At 52.3% G+C, this 21,964-nt stretch overlaps 1 protein-coding gene across 2 annotated transcripts in view; it reads left to right on the top strand.

Annotated features, from left to right (window-relative positions):
* The first annotated feature begins 11,714 nt into the window (after positions 1-11,714).
* The window catches only part of CPNE5 (copine 5), a 101,713-nt gene continuing 91,463 nt past the window's right edge, over positions 11,715-21,964 (top strand). For both annotated transcript variants that reach the window (XM_065912372.1, XM_065912371.1), the window contains exon 1: positions 11,715-11,881. In XM_065912372.1, coding sequence (XP_065768444.1) covers positions 11,787-11,881 — 95 coding nt within the window. In that variant the 5' untranslated portion in view covers positions 11,715-11,786. The remainder of the gene's footprint in view (positions 11,882-21,964) is intronic.

The following is a 21,964-nucleotide window of genomic DNA, read 5'->3' as shown; positions in this document are numbered from 1 at the left end:
GATTGTCCAGCAGCATTTTTAATTTTTTTAACAGATAGAGGAGGGGGAAAAAGAAGCAAAATGTGTAGGGGAAGAAAACAGGGTCTCACGCTAAGGCTGGCTTGGTCTGATTTTGAAAAATGGGCCCTTATTTGTTCAAGTAAGTAATTCATGATTCCTAACTGCATCCCTAAAACCACAGAGAGCCAGTTTATGGACAATGAGCTGTAGGGCTTTTGTGTGACCATTGGACAAATCACTTTACTTCTGACTGTTTTCTCATTCATCAGGTGAAGATCAGAATGAGGCCCCTATTAACCCTAAGTTTCTAAATCTAGGTCATTCTGAGAAGATTCCTTCCACTGCCAACTTTCCATTGAGCATGCTGTTTTGGAAATTTGCCACTAGAGGCCAGTGTGAATACAATTTAGTCTTAGAGTCTCTTTAAAAGGCAGAAGCCTACCAGTGGCTTTCAGGATTGATTCTAAGCCAGGCCAGCCACCCCTTCGATGTGGAAAACCAGCGACTCCTGGGACTGCTTGGGGTCAGAATTGAGATGTTAGCCTGGCACTAACAGGCCTCTCCTGTCTACAGGACTAGATGGAGGAGAAGTCCACCATGCATAGGAACGGGGAATGAACCCCAGTGGCCAGGGCCTGGTTCTGTGATAACGCCTCATGGTAAAGAGCCAGGTCCTTCTTAGCCACTTAATATCCCTCAGCAAGTAGCTTTGAAGCCCTCTTTTAGGCCCAGCAATAGCAAATGTTTTCAATGAGGCAACCAGAAGGAACCTTAGAAGAAAAGGAGAGGTTATTGTTGCCCTTTTCTCTGTTCCATGGTCTGTGGAAGCTGCTTATGTGTATTTTTCTCTTAATCCCCCAAACCAGTCTCAGAGGCTGGCATTCAGGATGCCCATTTGCAGATGAGCCAACTGAGAGCCAAAGACAAGTAGAAACCTTGGACAGAATGAAAGGACGTACAGAATAATGGACCCAGGGTGGCATGGTTAGTGAAGGGCAGGGCTAGGTCTTGAATCTGAGAACTTCTGATGCGAAGTTCAGCCCTTTTATCTCTACGTTTGACATACAGAGGAGGAAGATGAGGTGCAGGAAAAAAGAACAATCTAGGTGCAGGACATGGGTGAGGACCCGAATCTCCTGCCTTGCAGGCTGTCCTGTCTAGCTGCTCCATCCTAGAGCATCCTCAGGTCAAGTTGGCCGGGAAGCCCCAGCCTTAGCCATCTTCTTGAAGGCCCTTCCATGCAGAGCCTGCCGCAGTCCTGCCGAGGTTCAGCAGGAGGAGGCGGAGGGAGGGAAGGAGCACAAATGACCCTAATCAGTGTGTTTATTGGATCATAACTGTATTAGCCTCACCACTCAGCTAATCTCATAGAAATCACTTTCCTCTCTGTGAGGATCTGGCCACAGCTCCATTAAAAGCTGCTGGCCCGAGTACCTGCGAGGGAGCTTTCCTACAGCAGAGGCAGTGGGGAAGGAGGGAGAAGCAGTATTTCTCCTTCCTCCTTAGGCTGATGGGGGAAATGGCCATTTCACAGCCACTGTGTAAGGAAAGCCCCCAAAGAAAAGGAAATCCAAGATTGTCCTTTTGGCAATACTCAGCTCTAAGAGAAAACATTCCCCTTGTGCCTCCCCTTCTCAAAAGCACTTGTGGTAGCTGTGTAAGACAGAAGACGGTAAGGAACTCGCGTTTGGGGAACGTGCCACCTGCTTTACACGTGTTACTACACTTAATCCTCTCCAAAGGCCTGTGAACAAGACATCATGATATCCGCTTCAGAGATGAAGCCTCCGTGTTGATTGACTGGGTCTCGGCAGGGCTGAGCTTCGGGCTTTGGGTCTGCTGTCTCTCTTGGTCATACCCGAAACTCCCCCAGGAATGGTTTCCTTACCGTTCTGTGCCCCCGTCTTCTCTCCAGTTCAGACAACATGGAAGCTGGTCATTTCAAGCCAGATTGTTGCGTGACCTTGGCAAGCATCTTCCATCTGTAGGATGAGAGAGCCAGACTTGGTTTCTCACCATGCTGTGGTCTAAACCTGGGCAGCTTTATGATGGTACTTTCTTCTAGCACATCCTCACCTAATTGGAATCTCATACCAGTTTGGAGGGGATGGGCGGAATGGTTATTATTATCCCCATTTTTTTAAGCTGGGAGAACCCGAGAAGCAGAGATATGATGAGGGGTTCAAGGTCACGACGTGAATGGTCGGAATGGAGACAACCCTGCGTGCCCCCTTGCCCCCAGGCAGGCGGCCAGGCGGGCCCTGAGAGGCCGTCAGCAGCCGCTTCCAAAGCCTGACGCCTGAGCCTCAGCCCGGCTCCTGATAGGCTTATCGGAGAACTGGGGACACATACTTCCCGTAATCAGGGCAAATTTTCTTAGCCAAGGGTGGAGGAGGAGGCAAGATGCGAAGTGTGTCTGACGAGCAGGGCCCCGAGTTAATAGAACTCGGGGAGGGGAAATCGCAGCAGGCAGCTGGAGACGAAAGCAGGCGCACCCCCCAGGGCAGGGCCGCTGGGATTTCAGCTTCCACACAAAGCCAAGCTCGTGGCATTTTGTGCACGTTTCCTTTTTCTTCCGCAGCCAGGCAGGCAGATACAAGCAGTTTGGCATGAAAATGAATTTAGAGCTTTTTTTAAAAAAAAGTTTCACCCTTGGTGGCTTTTCAGACTGCCCCAGTGCAGGTCCAGCCAGGGGACGTGCTGAAAGAGCAGCAGGGTAGGGAAAAATCCGAGGGTGGGGGTGGAATGACAGCCCCCCTCCCTACCCATCCGCCTGAGTCCTGAGGCCCATGCAGACCCTCAAGCAACCACGCCAGGGGGAGAAATGGGAGGGGGGTTGGGGAATAGACTCAATCAAGGCTTTCAATCCAGCTGTTTTATCCCGCCCCCCGGGCCAATCAGGCCCTTCAAGTGTGTTGGTGGGAGGCTGGGACTTCAGAAAGTGACATAGGCTGCTTTTAGGCTTCTGAAGATTCAAATGCGAGGATTCATTCTCCATTTCCCAAGATGCGCAAATAAGAGGAAATGGCTGAGATCAAATGAAGAGAGAATTCAGGAGGCCCAAGAGCAGACTGGCTGACTCAGAAGTAATATGTTCAAGTGTAATTAAATCCAGCAAGAAAGAAGAGAGGGAGGCTGAGGCTGGGAAAGGCCAGGCTATGGAGGACCAAGATCCAAGGACCAAGGCCTTCAGGGTACACCCCCTGTTAAGTAGAGAAGAGAGAAAAATCTACCTAAGAAATGTTTTGGAGGTTCAAAGGAAAGAGAAACTTGGTGACCTTGGGTGAATCCAGGCTGGCTTCCTGGAAGTGATGGTACCTGACAGATGGGTAGAATATGGACCTGGTGGAGAGGAAATGGCAGGAAGAAAGGCCAGGGCCAACCACGTGGCTGGTTCTGGTTGGGTGTAAAAAGCTGATGGTGGGGGTAGGAGATGGAAGTTTACCATGGCCCTTATCACAGAAGGCCCAGAAATGGCACAATTGCATTTATAAAGTCAAGGGGACCCATCCTTTCTTGAAGGAACTAAGGTAAGAGAAGAAAAGATCTAGGAGTTCATTCTAATCTGAACTCCTGTTTTTACCTCCAGTTGCTATTTGTTGGCAAAACAGCTTCAGCCAATTTCTTTCCCTCTCTAGGACTCAAGACTCCAAATCTGTAAAATCAAAGTGAGTTGCATTATCTTTCAAGTCCTTTGTAGCACTGAGGTTTCCAATACCACAATAAAGAGCTAAGTACTGGGTTACATGTCGGAGGGGAGGATCGAGGAGGGCAGATAGTGACGTGCCGTGATGTCTGTGCTGAACAGGGTGAAAAGTAAAAGGGACAAGCTCTGAGCACAGATCATGTCACGCCAGACTAGGCCCCACGGCCACACAGGGGGCCACGTCGCAGACACCGAGACTCCTCGACAAGCCCCGAGTGAAGGCTGGAAGAAGTCGGCCTGGTGTCAGGCGAAGACGGGGCTGGGTTTGCATCCTGTCCTCAGCCGCTTGTCGTGTGGAGCTTGGGCAAGTTAAGACCCATATTCTATAGATTCCTAGAACCTAACTCAAAAACAAGCGCTCCAGCTCTACTGGACAGAGCGTCTGAGGAGACTGGGTCTCCCTCCTATCTCTCTCCCTGGTAGTGAACTAGCCCGGCTCATGGCACAGAGTTTATGAAATGGGACAGACAACAGCATCATAGAGTTACTGTGAGGATTCAGTGTGTGATGGGTGTTAAATTCGTATTGCTGTGCTTATTACATGATAGGTTCTTGGTTCTCTGTGTTAGTGGTCACGGAGCCCAGAGAGTCTCAGTCTGATAGTTGTCAATGCAACCACTGAATTCATAATAGATGCTCGATAAATGTGGGATGGGTGAAGGCTAGGTGTGAGATGTATGTGGTGGTAGCCCTGTTTGGGACTGCTCAGTAGAAGCCAAGGGTCCTCATTGAAGGAGTCAGTGTTTCAGAGGGGAGAGATGAACTTATGAACTTTTCATATAGTCATATTGAGGAGCAGATAGATGGGCCCCAGGGTGAGCAGCTGGGGTTCGTTCCCTGTGGACAGAAACTCCACAACAGCAAGAGCGAGAGAGGAGGCTAGGTCCTGCCCCGGGAAAGGATAAGAGATCACGTATTTCTCATTCTCGAAATCAAGGAGACATTCCTGACTATAAAGCTCGTTGGAGGTCAAAAGGGGAGTGATATCAGCTACCCATAGGCCTCTTCATTGGAATCCATCTTGACTAAGACATGCCCAAGCACACATGGGAAGTTTCTGAGATGTACCAAATATGGACTCAGAACCAGGCAAATCAAAATGATCGGTCAAAGGAAACCCAGAAGAAATGCCCCATGGAAGTGATTCAAACTACCACGAGGTCACGACACTGTCTGAGCCTGCCCACCTGTCTATCCACATAGACTCTTTTCCTCCTAATAAACGCTTTACTTGTTTCACTACTTTCTGTCTCCAGGTGGAAATTCCTTTCTGCACAGCTGATGGGCCAAGGCCTTGCCACTGGTCACTGGTCAAGCAGCTAGGATATAGCCTCTCACTGCCGCTGCCCAACCCCCATCTCTGGCTGGGAACCAAAACCCTACTTCAAGCTGCTGCAGGCCAAGTCCAGCTGAGATCAGTATGATCAACTAAGTACCTGTTATGTGCTAGGCACTATTCAGGAGCTGGGAGTGTAACCACAAACAAGGCAAGGTTCTTGCTGGTATAAAACTTGTATTTTAGTGGGGAAAACAGAGAAGGATACTGCTCTGAGGAAACATAAAGGAAGATCGGGGGCAAAGATAAACAAGGCACTGTTAGGTATAATGGCCAGGAGATCCCCCTGCAGACAGGGCATTTGGGCAGAGACCTGAGGGCCCCAGGGCCAAGTGTTCTAAGCTGGGGACTTCCCTGGTGGCCCAGTGATAAGACTCCGTGCTCTCAATACAGGGGGCCTAGGTTCAATCCCTGGTCAGGGTACTAGGTCCCACATGCTGCAACTGAGACCCAGGGCAGTCAAACATAATTTTTTTTCTTTTTAAAGTATTCTAGGCTTAGGGAACAGCAGTATAAAGGCCCTGAGACAGGAGCCTGCAGGTCAATAAGGAGGCCAGTATGGCTGGAGTGAAGACTGTGATGGGGAAAGAAAGATGAGCTGAAGTCAGAGAGATCACAGGCCTTTTGGTCCACAGCCCACAGCCCATCAAGTCCTCTTACCGCAGAGGGAGATGGAGCCCAGGGCAAAGTCTCAAACAGGAGTGACACAGCCTGACTCTGGTGTCAAGTGGATCCCCTGCTGCTGTGAAGATTCTAGTAGCTAGACGGGGAGGCCTCCCTCACTTAGAAAAGCAGGAGGGGCTGGAAGGAAGAGTAAAGAGACGTGAGAGGCAGCCCAGGGGTGGGGGTGGGGGCACAGCTGGAATCCGAGGGGCTAGGAAAGGCAGCTGAACCAGCAACAGGAGCGCCCTGGGGCTTCCCATTGCCCAGATGACTGAGCTAGTGGTGTGAGGAGAGGCAGAAAGGAGGGGCGGGGTGGGGCTCTTGGTTGGGATGGTGGGGCAGCTCCAGGAGGAATGGAGGCTGGAGGTGCAGAGAGCTCCGTGGCCAGCTTGCGCCCCTGCCTTCAGCCCCACAGAACAGGGCTGCTCCCAGACCTTCTCAGGCAGGTCCGCCTTGCACTTGGGCGTCTGACCTCACTGTTCCTACTGGAGTGTCTTATTGAGGGAAGAGGCGGATGACCTTGATTCCTTTAGTCCTTTAGACTCAAGTCCTTGAATCCTTCTCTAAACGTTTTAGTGAAAGAAGGGGTTTAACCTAGATGATCTCCAATCAAGCCCCTTCTAGCATTTCTAGGAATGGATGGAATCAGACACCACATCTCCCTTACCTCTACAGCCATGGTGGTTTCAAGTTCCCGCCAAGCCCTCTGTCTTTCCCTGTCTCCCCAGGACTCCCATGCCCCGTGGTGCAGGGTCTTCACTTCCCAAGGGCACCCAGCCAAGGGAGTAAGCAGAGGCTCAAATCCAGTCCACACTCTGTTCCACAAGCCATGTGCCCTGGCTGGCTCAGAACGGCATTTACCCAAAGGCCTTTGTCCAGCTTGTTCTAAGATGCAGTATGGACAGCCCTCACTCCCTGTCCCATGCATGCGCCTTCTTCTGCTCCTTTGTGTTCTTTTCCTCTTATCATCCCCAGCCTTGTACAGGGCGGATCTGAGGGCAGTGTTTACATGATGGGGTGTGGGGGGGGAGGCAGATGGGCAGCAGCTGCCTCATCTGCGAGCCCTGCCTCCTAAGCCCCATGGTGCTTTTCCTCTCCTTATCAATGCTGCGGGTTGCCTCTCGAAATTGCTCTGCCGTCATTAACACTGCGGATTAGGTCAGATGAGAGAGTGTTTGCAGTCTTGGATGGCAAAGGCAAAACGCTGATGCTGATTATTCCACATCTTCTGGGCATGGCCCATTCCGTGCTCACAGTCTGTAATCAGAGGGACAAGGGCTGGTTACGTGGTGGGGTGGGCAGGGTGGTGGTTGGCTCTAATCTGGCTGCCAGGCCCAGACAGCAAGACTACAGCCCCTTCTGTCCTGCCGGCTGGCTTCTCTGAACTCCACAGGTGACTTCAATTACTTGCCACCACTATTACAGCCCTCAAAGGAGAAATGACCTCTCCAGTGGCAATGCCCAGAGGCTGCTTTTGAACCATCAGCAATTCATCTGTGCAAGGACTGTGAGCATTTTGCCCCAGGCCTGATCAGCAAGTTTTGTATTCTGGGGTCACTGGTTAACCATGGAGTTAAGGGGTGTCTTTCAGACTCCCCCTCCTCCAGGGTCCCCTCCTGAAAAGCCTCAGTGCCCAGAGGAGGCCAAGGCCCATGGCCTTGCATCATGGCCCCTCACCTCCTGGCCTCACATTCTATCTGTGCCACCTTCATCCTGCGCTCCAGGGTCTCCAAACACAGCTCTCTGGCCCTTAATCTTGCTGGTCCCCTGCCAGAAGCACCTGCTCAGCCTTGTCCTGCAGGCAGAAGTTCATCTTCTGTAGCAGCTGCCTTCCTGTCTGTAGCCTCACCTTTACCATTTCAGCGCGCTCCAGCCCCACCTCCTGCTGTCTCTGCCTGCCGCTTTCTCTGGCTTCTGGAACCTGCACTGCCGCTCTCTGCTGGTCAGGTTAGACGTGCCAGGAAATGAGCACTCTCCAGAGGCCGCACTCAGCCACTGAGCCTGTGACTGATGAAAGCTGGTGTGTCCACACACCCACCCCTGCTCCCTCACCCCTCTGGTGGGCTGAGTGTGAGGTGTGTGCTGCGTGGTCTCCCAGAGCGCCTCGGTGGGAGTGAGCCTAGTTGCCCGCAGGGATAACTGGTTTGATAAACCACCCTTATTGGCTGCCTGCCCCGCCTCACCTCCACACTCCCCACATGGCATTTCCTTCATCTCCCAAATAAACTACTCACATTTAAAGCTTTCTCTCAGGGTCAGCTTCTAAGGGAAGCAAACAGACATCATCTTCAATGTCCATCTCAGTATCACCTCCTTTCTGCAATTTCTTCTGAGCCTCCCTTGCACCCACTCGTGGGGAAGAACTAGTGGCCACTCTCCTTTGTGGCCCTGGCCCTTTATGTCTACCTCATCAGCACTGGTCTTGCTGCACCGTGATTTATTTTCTGCATGTCTTGGGGTCCCCACTGGCCTGGGAACTCTCTGGGGACAAATACGATGTCCTTTTCATCACCTTTTTATTCTCTGAGACTGAGACGGCGCCTGACACAAAGAAGTTGCCCAATATAATTTTTTCCCCCAAAGAGCCATGATGGAAATGCAATAACCAAGAGAGTAAAAGAAAAATAAACACCATATATTAATGCATATATGTGGAATCTAGAAAAATGGTACAGATGAAACTATTTGTGGGGCAGGAACAGAGAAACAGATGCAGAGAACAGGCATGTGGACACAGTGGGGGAAGAGAGGGTGGGATGAACTGGGAGATTGGGATTGACATACACAGACTACCGTATATAAAACAGATCGCTAGTGGGAAGCTGCTGCATAGCAGAGAGCTCGGCTCAGCGCTCTGTGATGACCTAGAGGGATGGGATGGGGTGGTGGGGTGGGAGGGAGGCCCAAGAAGGAGGGGATATATGTACACATAAAAATGATTCATTTCGATGTACAGCAGAAACTAGGGCTTCCCGGGTGGCTAAGTGGTAAAGAATCTGCCTCCGATGCAGAAGACATGGAAGACACGGGTTCGATCCCTGGGTCAGGAAGAACCCCTGGAGGAGGGCATGGCAACCCACTCCAGTATTCTTGCCTGGAGAATCCCATGGACAGAGGAGCCTGGAGGGCTACATTCCATAGGGTCGCAGAGTCGGACACGACTGAGCACGCATGAACGCACAGCAGAAAGTAACACAACAGTGTAAAGCAATTATATTCCAATTTTTAAAAAGTATTTTAAAAAGAAATAAATCAGTGAATAAAACAGAAAAAAAAAAAAAAAGAGGGAATGGAGAGAAACAAATTCCAGAATCTATCTAGAACGAGACACAGGGGCTGCTATGCTCAATGCTGTAACATTAAAAGGTTATATGGTAGAACTTCAGTCTCACCATTCACCTGCTCAACAAGCTGCAATGACATCCACTGTTGTCCTCCTCAACTGGACCTAATCTCCTGGATGGCTGTTTTTTAAAAATATTTATTTATTTATTTGGCTGCACTGGGTCTTAGTTGCAGCATGAGAACTCTTTAGTTGTGGCATGTGGGATCTAGCTCCTTGACCAAGGATTGAACCCCGGGTCCCTTACATTGGGAGCATGAAATCTTAGCTGCTAAAGCACCAGGGAATTCCTATGGATGGTTTTTAACACCCTTCAGCACCTGGCTCCATCCTAAGAGACAATCAAGACTCAGAGTCAGGCTTTGGTCTCAACGGCCAGGGTTCAAATTCTCACTCTGCCAGTTCCCAGCTGGGTGATTGTAGGAAAGTTACTTAACTCCCCTGAAATAATAATATCTCACACCTATACTTATTTTGAGAATTTATAATCATGCACAGTCCTTGTAAGTATATTAAAACCATTGAATTGTATACTTTAAAATGGTGAAATTTTATAGTACACAAATAGTATTAAAAAATTAATCATGGTGTCTGGCCCAGGGTAGGCTCTTTGAAAACAAAATGGTTATTATTGTTACCAAGGAAGTTTTCCAAGGGAACCTAGCACCTGGTCAGACACAGAGTGGGTACTCTGTAAACACTGGTAGAACCAACGGATAACATATTTCACAAGTATGTTTGGAGCATGTCTAGGACAGCTATGTGGGGGAAAGCCGGGAGTGGAGGACACAGAGATTGCAAGCCCAGTTCTGCATCCCTTGGGAAAGGAGGCCCAACGTATTCTTGGTGAAGACAGGGTCTTAAGCCCAAACCAGACAAAGGGACCTTTCCATCCCGCAGCGACCCACCACCCTGGGCATCTCCTCTTTGTTCTTGCTGTCGGGTCCCAGGTCACAGAACCTAGCCCAGCTGATTCTGAGCCCTGGGTAAACGGAAAACACTTAACCCAGGCTGACGAATGTGTTCTTATATTTATCTTTGACTCTGGCTGTATCCGAGGTTCTGGGAATTGACTTCAAACAGAATCTCCGAGCGTGGGTTAAGGCCCAGCTGCCAAAGCCAGGCCCGGAGGGCGCGGCTTTCCCAGAGCCGATCTCAGGCTCTCATCCCCCCAGGACCCCCGGCGGAGAGGCGCGTCCGCTCCTAACGCCGGGAGATGGGGAAGAAGAGGTTCTAGCTCAGTAAAGCTGAGATTCAGGCTGAGGAGGGGCCGCGGGAGATTTCCTAGGGAAGAGTCTCTCTGAGAAGCCTTGGAGAGACGCCACAGCGCTGCAAACCCAGGCCCACCCAGGAGGTCTAAACCGGGGCAGAGTGGAGCCGCAAGGGGCCAGGCTGGGCGCAGGGCCTCCAGAGAGAGGTCTCAACTCTCTCCTCGCTCCCCTGACTGCGATCAGAGCCCGGCACACAGCAGGCGCCTACTTGGTGCAGGTTGCAGAGAAGCCCGAGGAGCTCGGGCCGCCCTCTGCCTGCCTGGAGGAAGCTTCTAGACCCGGGGGCTGGCTAAGCCGTGTGGTCACGACGGGCCGAGGATGGGGAGGGCGCTGTCGCGTGGCTTAGGTGGCCGACTCCGCGTGGCCAGGCCCGGCGGGGGCAGAGGCGGATGGGGGAGCGCCCGGGTTACCCACGCTGCCTAGGCCTAGGGACCCTCACTGAGGCGGCCCCTCCGGGCACTGGGGTCGGCCCCAAACCTCTGGGGGAGATGCTGTCTCTGGGCACAGGTCCCTCCCCACCCCCGCTCCGCAGAGACCCTTCCCAAACAGATGTTCCTAGGTTCAGACACCCCTCTGGCTCCCCGGATACCGAGACCCTCCGGGAGGTGGGGAGTGGAGCGCGAGCGCAAACGAAGACGCGCACGGCCGAGACAATCTCTAGCCGTCACCCCCCAGGCTCCCAGCATCTGGAACCGCGTCCCCACGCCCGCCACACGCACACACACACAGATTCACACGCTCGCACACACACTCGCGCGCAGACCCCGCCCGCGGCCCCGCCCCGGCCCCTGCGGGCGCCCCCTCCGGCGCTCGCGGACCCCGCAAGCGGCCCGCCCCGGGTGGCGGGAGGCGGCGGCTTCGGGCAGATTTGATTTTCCCGCAGCCCGGGCGCCCCGGAGCCAGAGCCCGAGCCGAGGAGGTGGCGCTCGGAGCCGCGTCCCCAGCCTCGCCGCCGCCCGCGCGGAGACCCAGCGAGTGGCGCCGCAGCCCGGGCGCTCCGGGCTCGCTCCGCGCTGCCTGAGTCCCGCCGCCCCCGCAGCCCGAGCTCCACTCGACCCCCCACACCCCCTCTCCCTCTCCTGCACCCCTTCTGCCCCCACCCCGAGCTCCCCGCCCCTTTCCCGGTGCTCTCTCCACCACTCCGCGCGTCCCTCCCGGCGCCCTCGCCTCGCGCCCCTCCGCCTCTCTCCGCTGCGCCCCAGCTCCCTGAGCGCTTTGCCCCTCAACACTGGGTCCCCAGCCTCCTCGCGGCGTCACCCGCACCCCCTCCTCTCTCCTCGGCCCCCGCTCCCTCCGCCCCCTTCCCTCTCTCACTTCCCACGCCCCCTCTTCGCTCTCCTCTCCCCTCCCTTTGCCGCCCAGCCCCGGCTCCGGAGTTGGGGGGGAGAGCCCAGGGTTTCCGTCGCTCCGGAGGAGGCGTGAATCGCGCAGGGATTGACTAATTTGGGGTGGGGGGCGCGGTGGGCTATGGAACAGCCCGAGGACATGGCGTCGCTGAGCGAGTTCGACTCCTTGGCGGGCAGCATCCCGGCCACCAAGGTGGAGATCACCGTGTCCTGCAGGTGAGCCGCCCACTGTCCGGGTCCCCCTGCCCCACCCCTGGAGCCGGAGCCCCTTCTACCTCCGTGCGCCCCCTTCCAGAGCGTGCTCGTCTCCAGGACGCCCCTCTGCCTGTCGGACGAGAGCCCCTGCCCAGCCACGGGTGGCGAAGGCGGAATGGGAAGCCAGGCTCGGGGTCTTATCCGGGAAAGTTTGCACTCCGGGCTGATGTTGCGAGGAGATAAGAAGACACGGGGGTAGGGATCCGGGAGCCCGAGGGGGGAGAGGGAGGTAGTGAACGAACACAGCAGGGTCTTCACGCCGTCTCTTTCTGATCGTCCCCTCCCCAAGTGGGGAAGAGAGGATTTGCCTCATCCCTCCCAGGCGTGCCCAGCCGCTGCCTTCTGCGCCCTCCTTCCCTGTCTTCTCCCCGCTCCTTTGTCCCAACACACCCACCCTCTCCTCCCTCCCTTCCTCCCCACCGCCCCCCCACCCCCACCCCCGCTTCTAGACCCCAGGATCCTAAAGCCTTTCTTCACCTCCAACAGCAAAACCGACTCTTGGGAAAGGATCAGATTGGCTCACTCATGCTGAGCTGTGGATGACTGATAACAACTCGAAGTGGCACCATTAAAAAAGCAATAACTGGGGTACAAAATCTTAAGCCAAAGGATTAGGACACTGAGTGTGGAAGTTCAGAGTCCAGCAGGGGAGGGAGAGGAGAGTTTTTGTGGGCTCCCACCCCTAAATCCTCAGCCAGGTCACACAGGCTTTGGGAGTCACCTGGGGCGGGGGCCATCGGAGCTGGGTCTCCCCCAGGTTCTTCCATCTGAGAGGAAGGCTGCCCCAAGCAGTGCGGGCGCAGGTGGGCTAGGGGGGATGTCTCCCCTAGGGCAGTCACCCTGAGACTGGCCTAGGGTCACTGCCTTGCGGGGACTGTGAGGAGCACTGTGGTCGGTGCAGAGCCCACCTCTGCAGGAGATGCCATTCCCCTGCCCAGAGTGACCAACAGCATCTTTGGGATCCCGGGTGTGCACTTGTCCCAAATCGCCTGCCCCATCCTCTTCCAGGCCTCTCCTTGGTCGGATGTTTCACCCACCTTTGTGGCACCCCCCAACCCTGTATTCCCAAGTTGTGGCCCTGGGGAGGTGTGTGTAGATGAACCAGAAGAGCTGGGCTGGGGTGTGAAAGAGGAAGGATTCGGGGAGCGGGAATGGGGGTTAGGGGAGTAGGAGTGAGAGCTGATGCGGTCGAACATTGCTGTCCCCTAGTGTTAAGGCCCTTCTGGCGGCTCCTGTGATAACTCGCACATTTCTGCCCCATGGTCCCACACAGTTTTGTCAGAATCATCTCCCAAGACCATTTGCATCTTGTCATTACTCTGCTGGAGACTCCTGACAGCCCGTTACTTGGGTCTCAGCTCCTCAGCCGTCCGCAGCTGCCCCAGCCCACCCTCGCCTCCCCTGTGGGCACATGGCCTGACACTCCTTCCCAGCCCAGCCTTCAATCATGCCTTTGTCAGAGCTGTCTCAGGGTCCTTTTCACCCCAGAACCTCTGAACGGCACCTTCTCCATCAGATCTCACGCGGTTTTCATCTCTGCTGGTTTATGTCCCTGCCCCCCCATCCTGAAAAGTGTGGCCTCATGCTCCCCACTTCCAGCCATCCTTCTCACCCATGGGACACACCCAACCCAAATCACTGCCTCAGGCGTCCACTGAGTCCTGAGCACTCAGCCTGGGCCAGGGGGTCTCTCACATACTGAGCCCAAAACCTCTGAAGACATCTCGGGTGTATAGACTTCATTCCTCTTCCCCTAAAGTAACTGTTTTTTTTTTCTTTCTTTCTCTCTCTTTTTTCTTTGTGGAAGTGGGAGTCCCCACTCTGACTCTGATTCATGAACCCTCTACTTCCAGGGCAGGGAGAGGAGGCAGAGGGCACAGGGCACCGTGGCTTTGGATCAGACACCTTAAGATGGAATCTGCTCCACCACCTGGGGCAAACTTTTAGCCTCGATTTCTCCCATTTGTCAAGTGCAAACCACCTGCAGCCCTAGGAGGTCCCATATTCATTGAGAAACCTTACTTGCCAAAGTAACTCACATGCTTAGAAGCATGGCTGGCACGTAGCAGATCCTCAGTAAATCCTGTTGGAGGAATTAACTTACAGGAGTAGAGGATCATGAAGGATCCAGCATGCTGCTTTCCATTTGCTTCACATACTGTAGGTGCTCATTAAATAGCTACAATGATTACTGCAAGACAGTAGCACTTGGCCCCTCCTGTTTACTCTGAAAGTCGAGGTATCCAAAGACTCAAACCTTTGGCCTAAGTGATACCCAGGGATGCAGTTGAGTCCCTGGGGGATGTGGTTCTGGGATAAACCCTGATGCTTATTCCTTTTCATGAGTTATCAGGCTGGGGAGTGCATGACCCAGACCCTGCTCTGCCACCCTCCCCAAAGCCAGAGGGTGGGGAAAATGGGGTTCTGGTAGGAAGGGGTGAAGGGAGGAATCACCTGGAACAGAGAGGAGGCAAGAGCACAATGTGGGTGGGCTTGAAATCGTCAATCCATCTCTCTGCCTCAACCAAGTCCAACTATCCAGTTTCTAGAACAGATTGAGAGAGGGAGAGAGAAGAAAGGAAAAGGAGGAGGAGGGGGAGGAGGGAGAGCTGCACCGAATGGCTTTCTCCAGCGTATGCTATACCCCATGGCCACCAATTACTGGAAGTCCTGGCCTCTCCCATTGCATTCCATGGTCAGCGTTGACTGAGCCCCAGGGGAGGAGGAGATTATGGGATGCCCCTGTCCTTGGCATCTAGGTGACAGCCGCTGTGGGCAGGGAATAGTAGGGCAGGCAAAGGTGTTGATGGACTGAGTTCCAGAGGGCTTCAGAGCAGGCATCTCAGGATGAGGGGGCCAGTGTTTCAGAGGAACTGGGAACTGTCCTGGGAGCTGGTTCCCTTCCCTCTCTGCTTCTTAGGAAGGCCCCTGCCACCCCTGCAGCCCTCGGAGGTCTCTGCTGTTGCCTGAGGGAGGATTTCTGACCCTGCACCATGCCTATCCTAGGACACTGCTAGCAGAACCACGCTGCTTGGCACGGGGACATGTGTAAGCCCCAGCCCAGGACCACAGTGGACGCCTACCCAAGCCTCTGCTGAAGGCAGATGACACTGTGGAGTGGACATGTTTCGGCCCCTGATTCTTCATGTTGGCATTTCCTGGACTAGTCTATAGTCTGTGTTTGTGTGTTTTTGTTAGTCACTCAGTCTTGTCCAACTGTTTGTGACCCCATGGACTGTAGCCCACCAGGCCCCTCTGTCCGTGGAATTCTCCAGGCAAGAATACTGGAGTGGGTTGCCCTTCTCTTCTCCAGGGCATCTTTCCTACCCAGGGATTGAACCCAGTTCTCCTTCATTGCAGGCAGGTTCTTTACTGTCTACTCCCAAATAACTGTTTTGACTGATTTTGGAAATGTTGTTGTTCAGTTGTTCATTCACGTCGACCGTTTGTGACCCCATGGACTGCAGCACAGTCCCAGGCTTCCCTGTCCATCACCATCTCTCGGAGCTTGCTCAAACTCGTATCCACTAAGTCAGTGATGCCATTTAACCATTTCATCCTCTGTCACTCCCTTCTCCTCCTTTGGTAAACTCAGGGTCAAAGATTTTAAAGCCTCTTTTTATCTGGCTCAGTGCTTAAGACCATGAGTCTGTGGGGTCTGTCTGCCTGGGTTCAATCCCTGTGATCCTGGGTAAAGTACTTAATTTGGGCCATGGTTTCCTCATCTGTAAAGGAAGTGTAATAATACTTATCACAGTAGAAGGATTCAATGGATTAATCCAGGAATAGTAATTTATGTGCCTATTATTTGACACCTGAAAATAAAAACCTGTCTCTATAGCTGGTTTGTGTGGGTCTTGGAGATCTGGTCCATCTAGGAAGTTCTATTTCCCCCACTCCCAGCTTTATTGACATATATTTGACAAACAGTGTGCATTTAGAGACTCTGAGGAGTTGTTTTGGGAATAATGGTTTGTGAAACCGGATTCCAGCAGACATCGTAGAAAGTGTGAGCCACGAGCTTCTTCCTCCTCTGATGGTCTGTTTCAGACCTTCCCTGACTTTAGTAGTCTCCCTGCAGACCCAATCAAAACTTACCTGTCAAAAACAACATAAAAATCTCATCTGTCCAGTGCCATGTTCCCAAGGCCTCCACTATTTCTCTATGCCTCGTCTGATGCAGGGATCCAGACCAGCGTGTTGGTTAGAAAGGGCAATTTGCATTTTTTATGTAACAGAAACCTGTGCACTTCCCCGGGGTCTTGCTGGCAGAAGCAATGCACAGTTCTACATGGCGGGGTTCCTGACACCAGCAGGGGAGGTAAAGAGGGGACAGCCCAGAGGCGGCTGGTGGCTTAGCCCTGCTGGGGTTGCCCAAGCGGCTGCCCACGCCCCTGCAGCAGACGTGGGGCTGGTGGGCAGCTGTTGCCTCTGCCCCAGAGATGTTGTTTTCTGCTGTCTGTTCAGGTTGGCATTTTGCTGCCCTAGGGCTAGAGAGACAGCCTAGCTCCAGAGTGGTGCCCTCAGCCTCTCAGAAGGGGTGTGAATGGGCTCAGAACACTGTCTTCTGACAGGCAGGGTGAGGGTGGTTTTGGGGAAGGAGGGGGCCTGGGGGCAGTGTGGGAGTTGTCAGAGCCAGTGCTGGGGAAGAGACGTAACCAGCCACTGAATATGTCAAGATACCATTTAGAGGAGCCAGGGGAATAATAACGGTGGGATTTATTGAGTGCTTACTACATGCTAGGCACTTAACATCTGTATTAAGCTGAACCACATGCAGTTGCCTAGACTCAACTGTTTTTAACCTACCCAAATAGTAATTTGGTCCAAACTCAGATGATTTTTATTAGTTTTCAATTGCTGCGTAACAAATCACCACAATCCTAGGGCTTAAAACAACAGCCGTTTATTATCCTACCGTTTCTGTAGGGTCAGCAGCTCGGATACAGCACAGCTGGCTTCTCTGCTCTGGGTCTCCCCAGGCTGAAATCGAGGTGTGTGCAGGGGCTATGATCTCATCTGAGACTTGGGGTCCAAGCCAAGCTCTTTTAAGTTGTTGGCAGAGTTTAATTCCTTGCAGCTATAAGATGAAACTCCTGTGTACATTTTGGTTATCGGATTGGAGCTCTTAGCTCCTACAGGCCACCCTCAGGTCCTAGCCATGTGGGCCTCTCATAGCATGGCAGCCTGCTTCTTCAAAACCAGTGGGATAAATCTCTCCAGAGTCTGTGACTTTGTAAAGTAACAGGAGTGAGTATCTTATCATATTCCCACCCCCACTCAAGGGGAAGGGATTGTGCAGGCTTTTATAGCAGGCGTGGGAATCTTGGGGACCATCTTGAATTTCTACCTACCACAATGACTGCATCTTTTTTAACCTTAGAACTATCCTGTGAACTAGACAGTAGTATTTTCCCTTTTCGCTGATTAGGAGATGAGGGCTCAGGTTCAGGAACCAGCCCAAGGCTGAGCGGTTAGTGTGTTTTAGAAAAAGGGATCCAAATCCAGTTTCCTCAGACTTCAAAACCTTGAGAGCTTCTTCACGTTGAGGATTAGGGTGTCCAATGATGAGGATTGCAGTAGGGCCCAGGTTCTAACCATGGCAGATGCAACCAAGAAGTAGGTACTCTATCTCCAGAGATGAAAGAGGCGTTCTTGCTCAGTGATGCTTTTGATTCTAAGAGGCAAACCCAGAGCAATCTCTAGAGAGAGCAATCTCTGGAGCAATCTCTAGAGAGGGTGGAGAGGAGGTGAGGGGAATAGGTGGAACAAGCTTTGGGGCACAGAGAAATCAGGTTTAGTTAGGAATGCTTTGGCTGGAAGTAACAGGAATTCTGATAGTGGATCAAACCCAAAATACCTTTATTTTTCTCAAATCACAAGGAATCTGTAGGAAAGTATTCTCAGTTCTGGTTGGTCTGCTCACTTTGCCTAAGCACCCAACTGCCCTTCTATCTTGTCGTCATCCAAAAGGTGGACCTTGTTGTTACGGAATGATTGCCTCTGTTCTAGGCATCACAACAGCATCCAAAGACAGGAAGCAAGACATGGGGCCAAAGACCTCTCTTTGAGAAGTTCTTTTTTAATCTAGAAAGCACACTCCTTCTCAAAAATGTCTCAGCAGACTTTCCCTTCCATCTCAGTGGCCAGAGCCAGGTTTCATGTCCACCCCTAGACCAGTATATTAGTCAGTTTGGGCTGGCGTAACAAAATACCATAGACTGGGTGGCTTAAACAAGAGAAATTTGTTTCTCACAGTTTTCAAGGATAGAAGTCCAAGATCAGGTTGTCACATTCTGGTGAGGACTCTCTTCCTGGCTTCAGATGGCCGCCTTCTCACTGTTCTCACATGGCAGAAAGAGAAAGTGAGAGCTAGAGCAAGCTCTTCTTATAAGGGCACTAATCCCTTCATGAAGGACCCACCCTCATGACCTCAAATGACTCTAATTACCTCCTAAGACCTCGTCTCCAAATACCAGCACATTGAGGGGTGCTGTTTCAGTGTATACCTTTTTGGGGTTACACAATCAGTCAACAGCAACAAGGGACAGGAGCCTACCTTTTCTGACTTCAGGGCAGCTGCATCAGATACCTGAACCAGTGTGGATTCTGTTAGGAAGGAAGTGAGGAATATTTGTAGATTGGACAGCGGTGGCCTCTGCCACAAGGAGGAGGCTTTCCAAGTGACCCATAGGTTCCCTGAGATCCCTGAGGCTAAAAGGGGCCTAGAGTTTGGGGTCCTCAGATTTTCCTGCGTTTAGTAGACAGCCAGTGTTAAGTGACTGGGGACTGATTTTCCAAGCATAGCTTGGCTGGACTCTTGACAACGTCTTTTTCTGCCAGTTTCCTGGTCAAGACAAAAAGACTTTAGGGTGATTCCAAAATATTGCAAGTTGCCTCTGTCCCCTAATATCTCCTCTGTCTCCCCACAGTCCCCTCTTTTGGTCTTGCATAGTGCCTGAAGCTCCCAATAGGAGAAATTTTAAGACTTGATGAATGGGATAGGAGGGGGCATAAGGAAGTACTGCCTACATTTCTGTTGTAAGCTATTGGCTTCACATCTTCACAGGACAGGTATGTGACTGCATGCACTGATGAGGAAACTGAGGTTAAGTAAGTAGCTTGTTCAGGGTCACAGAATTACCATGTGGCAGTGTGGAGATTCTAGTTTGAATGGATCTGAGGCAGAGCTCAGGCTCTTTTCCTCGGTCACGCAGCTTAGGAGGGACAATTATTACAATAATTAATAATAACAAAAATGCAAATAGCTCCAGGAAGGAGAGCTCTTTAAGCCATGTGAAAATTGCTTTTTAGACCTTGGCGAGGTTGCTTGGCACGGAGACAGTGCACGGGCGTGTGGAACAGGATCTGAAAGGGGAGATGGGCGAGTGCCAGGGGCTGGGTGCCAAGGTCCCTCTCCTCCCCAGCTCCCTCCTTGCCTTTCCTGAGATTACTTCTGCCTGTTAGGACAGGGAGCAGAGCGGGGAGAGATGGAAAGCCCTCCAATTCTCTTCAGCTGTTCCTTTGCGAGCAGCCGTGATGAAGCTAGGGGATGGGAAATTGGGGAGTGAGGCTGTGAGGGTCACTGCTGGCTGGAGTGGGGATTTGGGAGACCCTGGGTTTTGGTAACACAGGCACCGCCGCCTCCCCATAGCACCTCTGAATGGGCTCCAGCTTCAGAGTTCAATCTCAGTGCTCCAGCTAAGCTGGGGGACACTGGCACACCTCAGCCCCAGCTCCCTTCCCTAGAAAAGGAGACAATGTCGGCCTCCCTGCATTGCTGCGTAGAGTGAATAGGGTGTCACAGGTTAAGTACCCAACAAAGGATTTGGTGCAGGTTATATCCATGACTGGGCTTCCCTGGTAGCTCAACTGGTAAAGAATCTGCCTGCAATGCAGGAGACCCCAGTTCGGTACCTGGATCGGAAAGATCCCTTGGAGAAGGGATAGGCTACCCACTCCAGTATTCTTGGTCTTTCCTGGTGGCTCAGATGGTAAAGAAGCTGCCTGCAATGCGGGAGACCTGGGTTCGATCTCTGAGTTGGGAAGGCCCCCTGGAGGAGGGCATGGCCACTCCAGTATTCTTGTCTGGAGAATCCCCATGGACAGAGGAGCCTAGCAGGCTACAGTTCATGGGGTCGCAGAGTCAGATACGACTGAGAGACTGAGCATGCACACATATCCATGGGTAATGTGGTCCTCTCGCACCCGCTGCCTACTGGGGGTTGACCAGATGTTTGGTGTTGAATTGTTCCATAGAGAAATAGGGTGCTTCTAGCAGGCCCCTCCAGCTCTGGGGTCTCTCCAGCCTCTTTAGGATTTCTGTTTCTCCCTGATAGTGACTCACTTGCCCCAGTCTGCTCTCCTCTGTGAAGGAGATGGGCAGTGATGGGCTGAGGACATGCAGGTGCTCACGGTCCTGATCAAGCCCAGCGTTTAGGGAACAGAGAGGGGAGAACACAGGGAATCCCTACAAGACACCTTATCCTCCACAGGGCTTTTGTGAGCACTTATTGTATGCCTGCGTATTAAACAGCACAGACATCACTTTGCCCACAAAGGTCCATGTGGTCAAAGGTTCCAGTAGTCATGTATGGATGTGAGAGTTGGACCATAAAGAAGGCTGAACACAGAAAAATTGGTGCTTTCAAATTGTGGTGTTGGAGAAGACTCTTGAGAGTCCCTTGGACTGCAAGGAGATCCAACCAGTCCATCCTAAAGGAAATCAGTCCGGGTGTTCATTGGAAGGACTGATGCTGAAGCTGAAGCGCCAATGCTTCAGCCACCTGATGCAAAGAGCCGACTCATTGGAAAACACCCTGATGCTGGGAAAGATTGAGGGCATGAGGAGAAGGGGATGACAGAGGACAAGATGGTTGGATGGACATGAGTTTGAGCAAACTCCGGGAGATGGTGAAGATCAGGGGAGCCTGATGTGCTGCTGTCCGTGGGGTTGTGAAGAGTCAGACATGACTGAGCGACTGAACAACAATAACATTGTATGCCAGGCACTGAATTGCAAATTACTGTGTGCCGGACACTGTTCTGTGTTACGTATATGAACTCTATTAATTCTCAGAAAACTCGTAGGAGAGAGGGACTGTGATTTCTCCCACTTTACAGATGGGGATACAGACTAAGTGAGGTCCTAGAAAACGCAGAAAGAGCTGGGTTCTGGACCCAGAATGAAGATGAAAGTTAGGCGCTCATCACCATCAGCTTTTTGCCAGACGTTGCAGGGATGCTTAGGGAAGCTGTTGGAAAGAAGCTAAACCATATTTCCTTGGCCTTTTGAACCTCATGAACCCCTTTGGGAATGTGATGAAAACTCTCCAAAAGAAGGATGTGTCCCTACGGATCAATATGCCACATTTTGCTAATAGTTTAAAGGGATTCATGGACCTCAATTAGGGACCTACAGTCAAGAAAAGCTGAGATACATCCTCTTGGAGTGTTTCCTTCTATTCTGCATCAAGAGTTATTGCTAGTAAATCCATGGAGCATGTATGGGCTTTGTTTGCATGCATGCTCAGTCGCTCAGTTGTGTCTGACTCTTTGTGACCCTATGGGCTATAGCCTGCCAGGCTCCTCTGTCCATGGGGATTCTCCAAGCAAGAATACTGGAGTGGGTTACCATTTCCTCCTCCAGTAGAGCTTCCTGATCCAAGGATCAAACCTACATCTCCTGGGTCTCTTGCATTGGCAGGCCTATTCTTTACCACTGAGGCACCTGGGAAGCCCGTAGTAGACTTTGTTTAAAGACTGAAGATGTGATAATCAGTTCACCCAGCAATTTAGCTCAGAGGAAATGTGACCACCCCCTTAGACTGGGGCTCCCTGAGGCGGGGCCGTGTCTCCCCTCAGACTGGGGCTCCCTGAGGCGGGGCCGTGTCTCCCCTCAGACTGGGGCTCCCTGAGGCGGGGCCGTGTCTCCCCTCAGACTGGGGCTCCCTGAGGCGGGGCCGTGTCTCCCCTCAGACTGGGGCTCCCTGAGGGCGGGCTGTGTCTCCCTCAGACTGGGGCTCCCTGAAGATCTGGCTCTGT

This window comes from Muntiacus reevesi, chromosome 20 (assembly GCF_963930625.1).
Source record: "Muntiacus reevesi chromosome 20, mMunRee1.1, whole genome shotgun sequence".
In the NCBI taxonomy this organism is placed as follows: Eukaryota; Metazoa; Chordata; class Mammalia; order Artiodactyla; family Cervidae; genus Muntiacus; species Muntiacus reevesi.
This window is presented reverse-complemented; position numbering and strand designations above follow the sequence as displayed.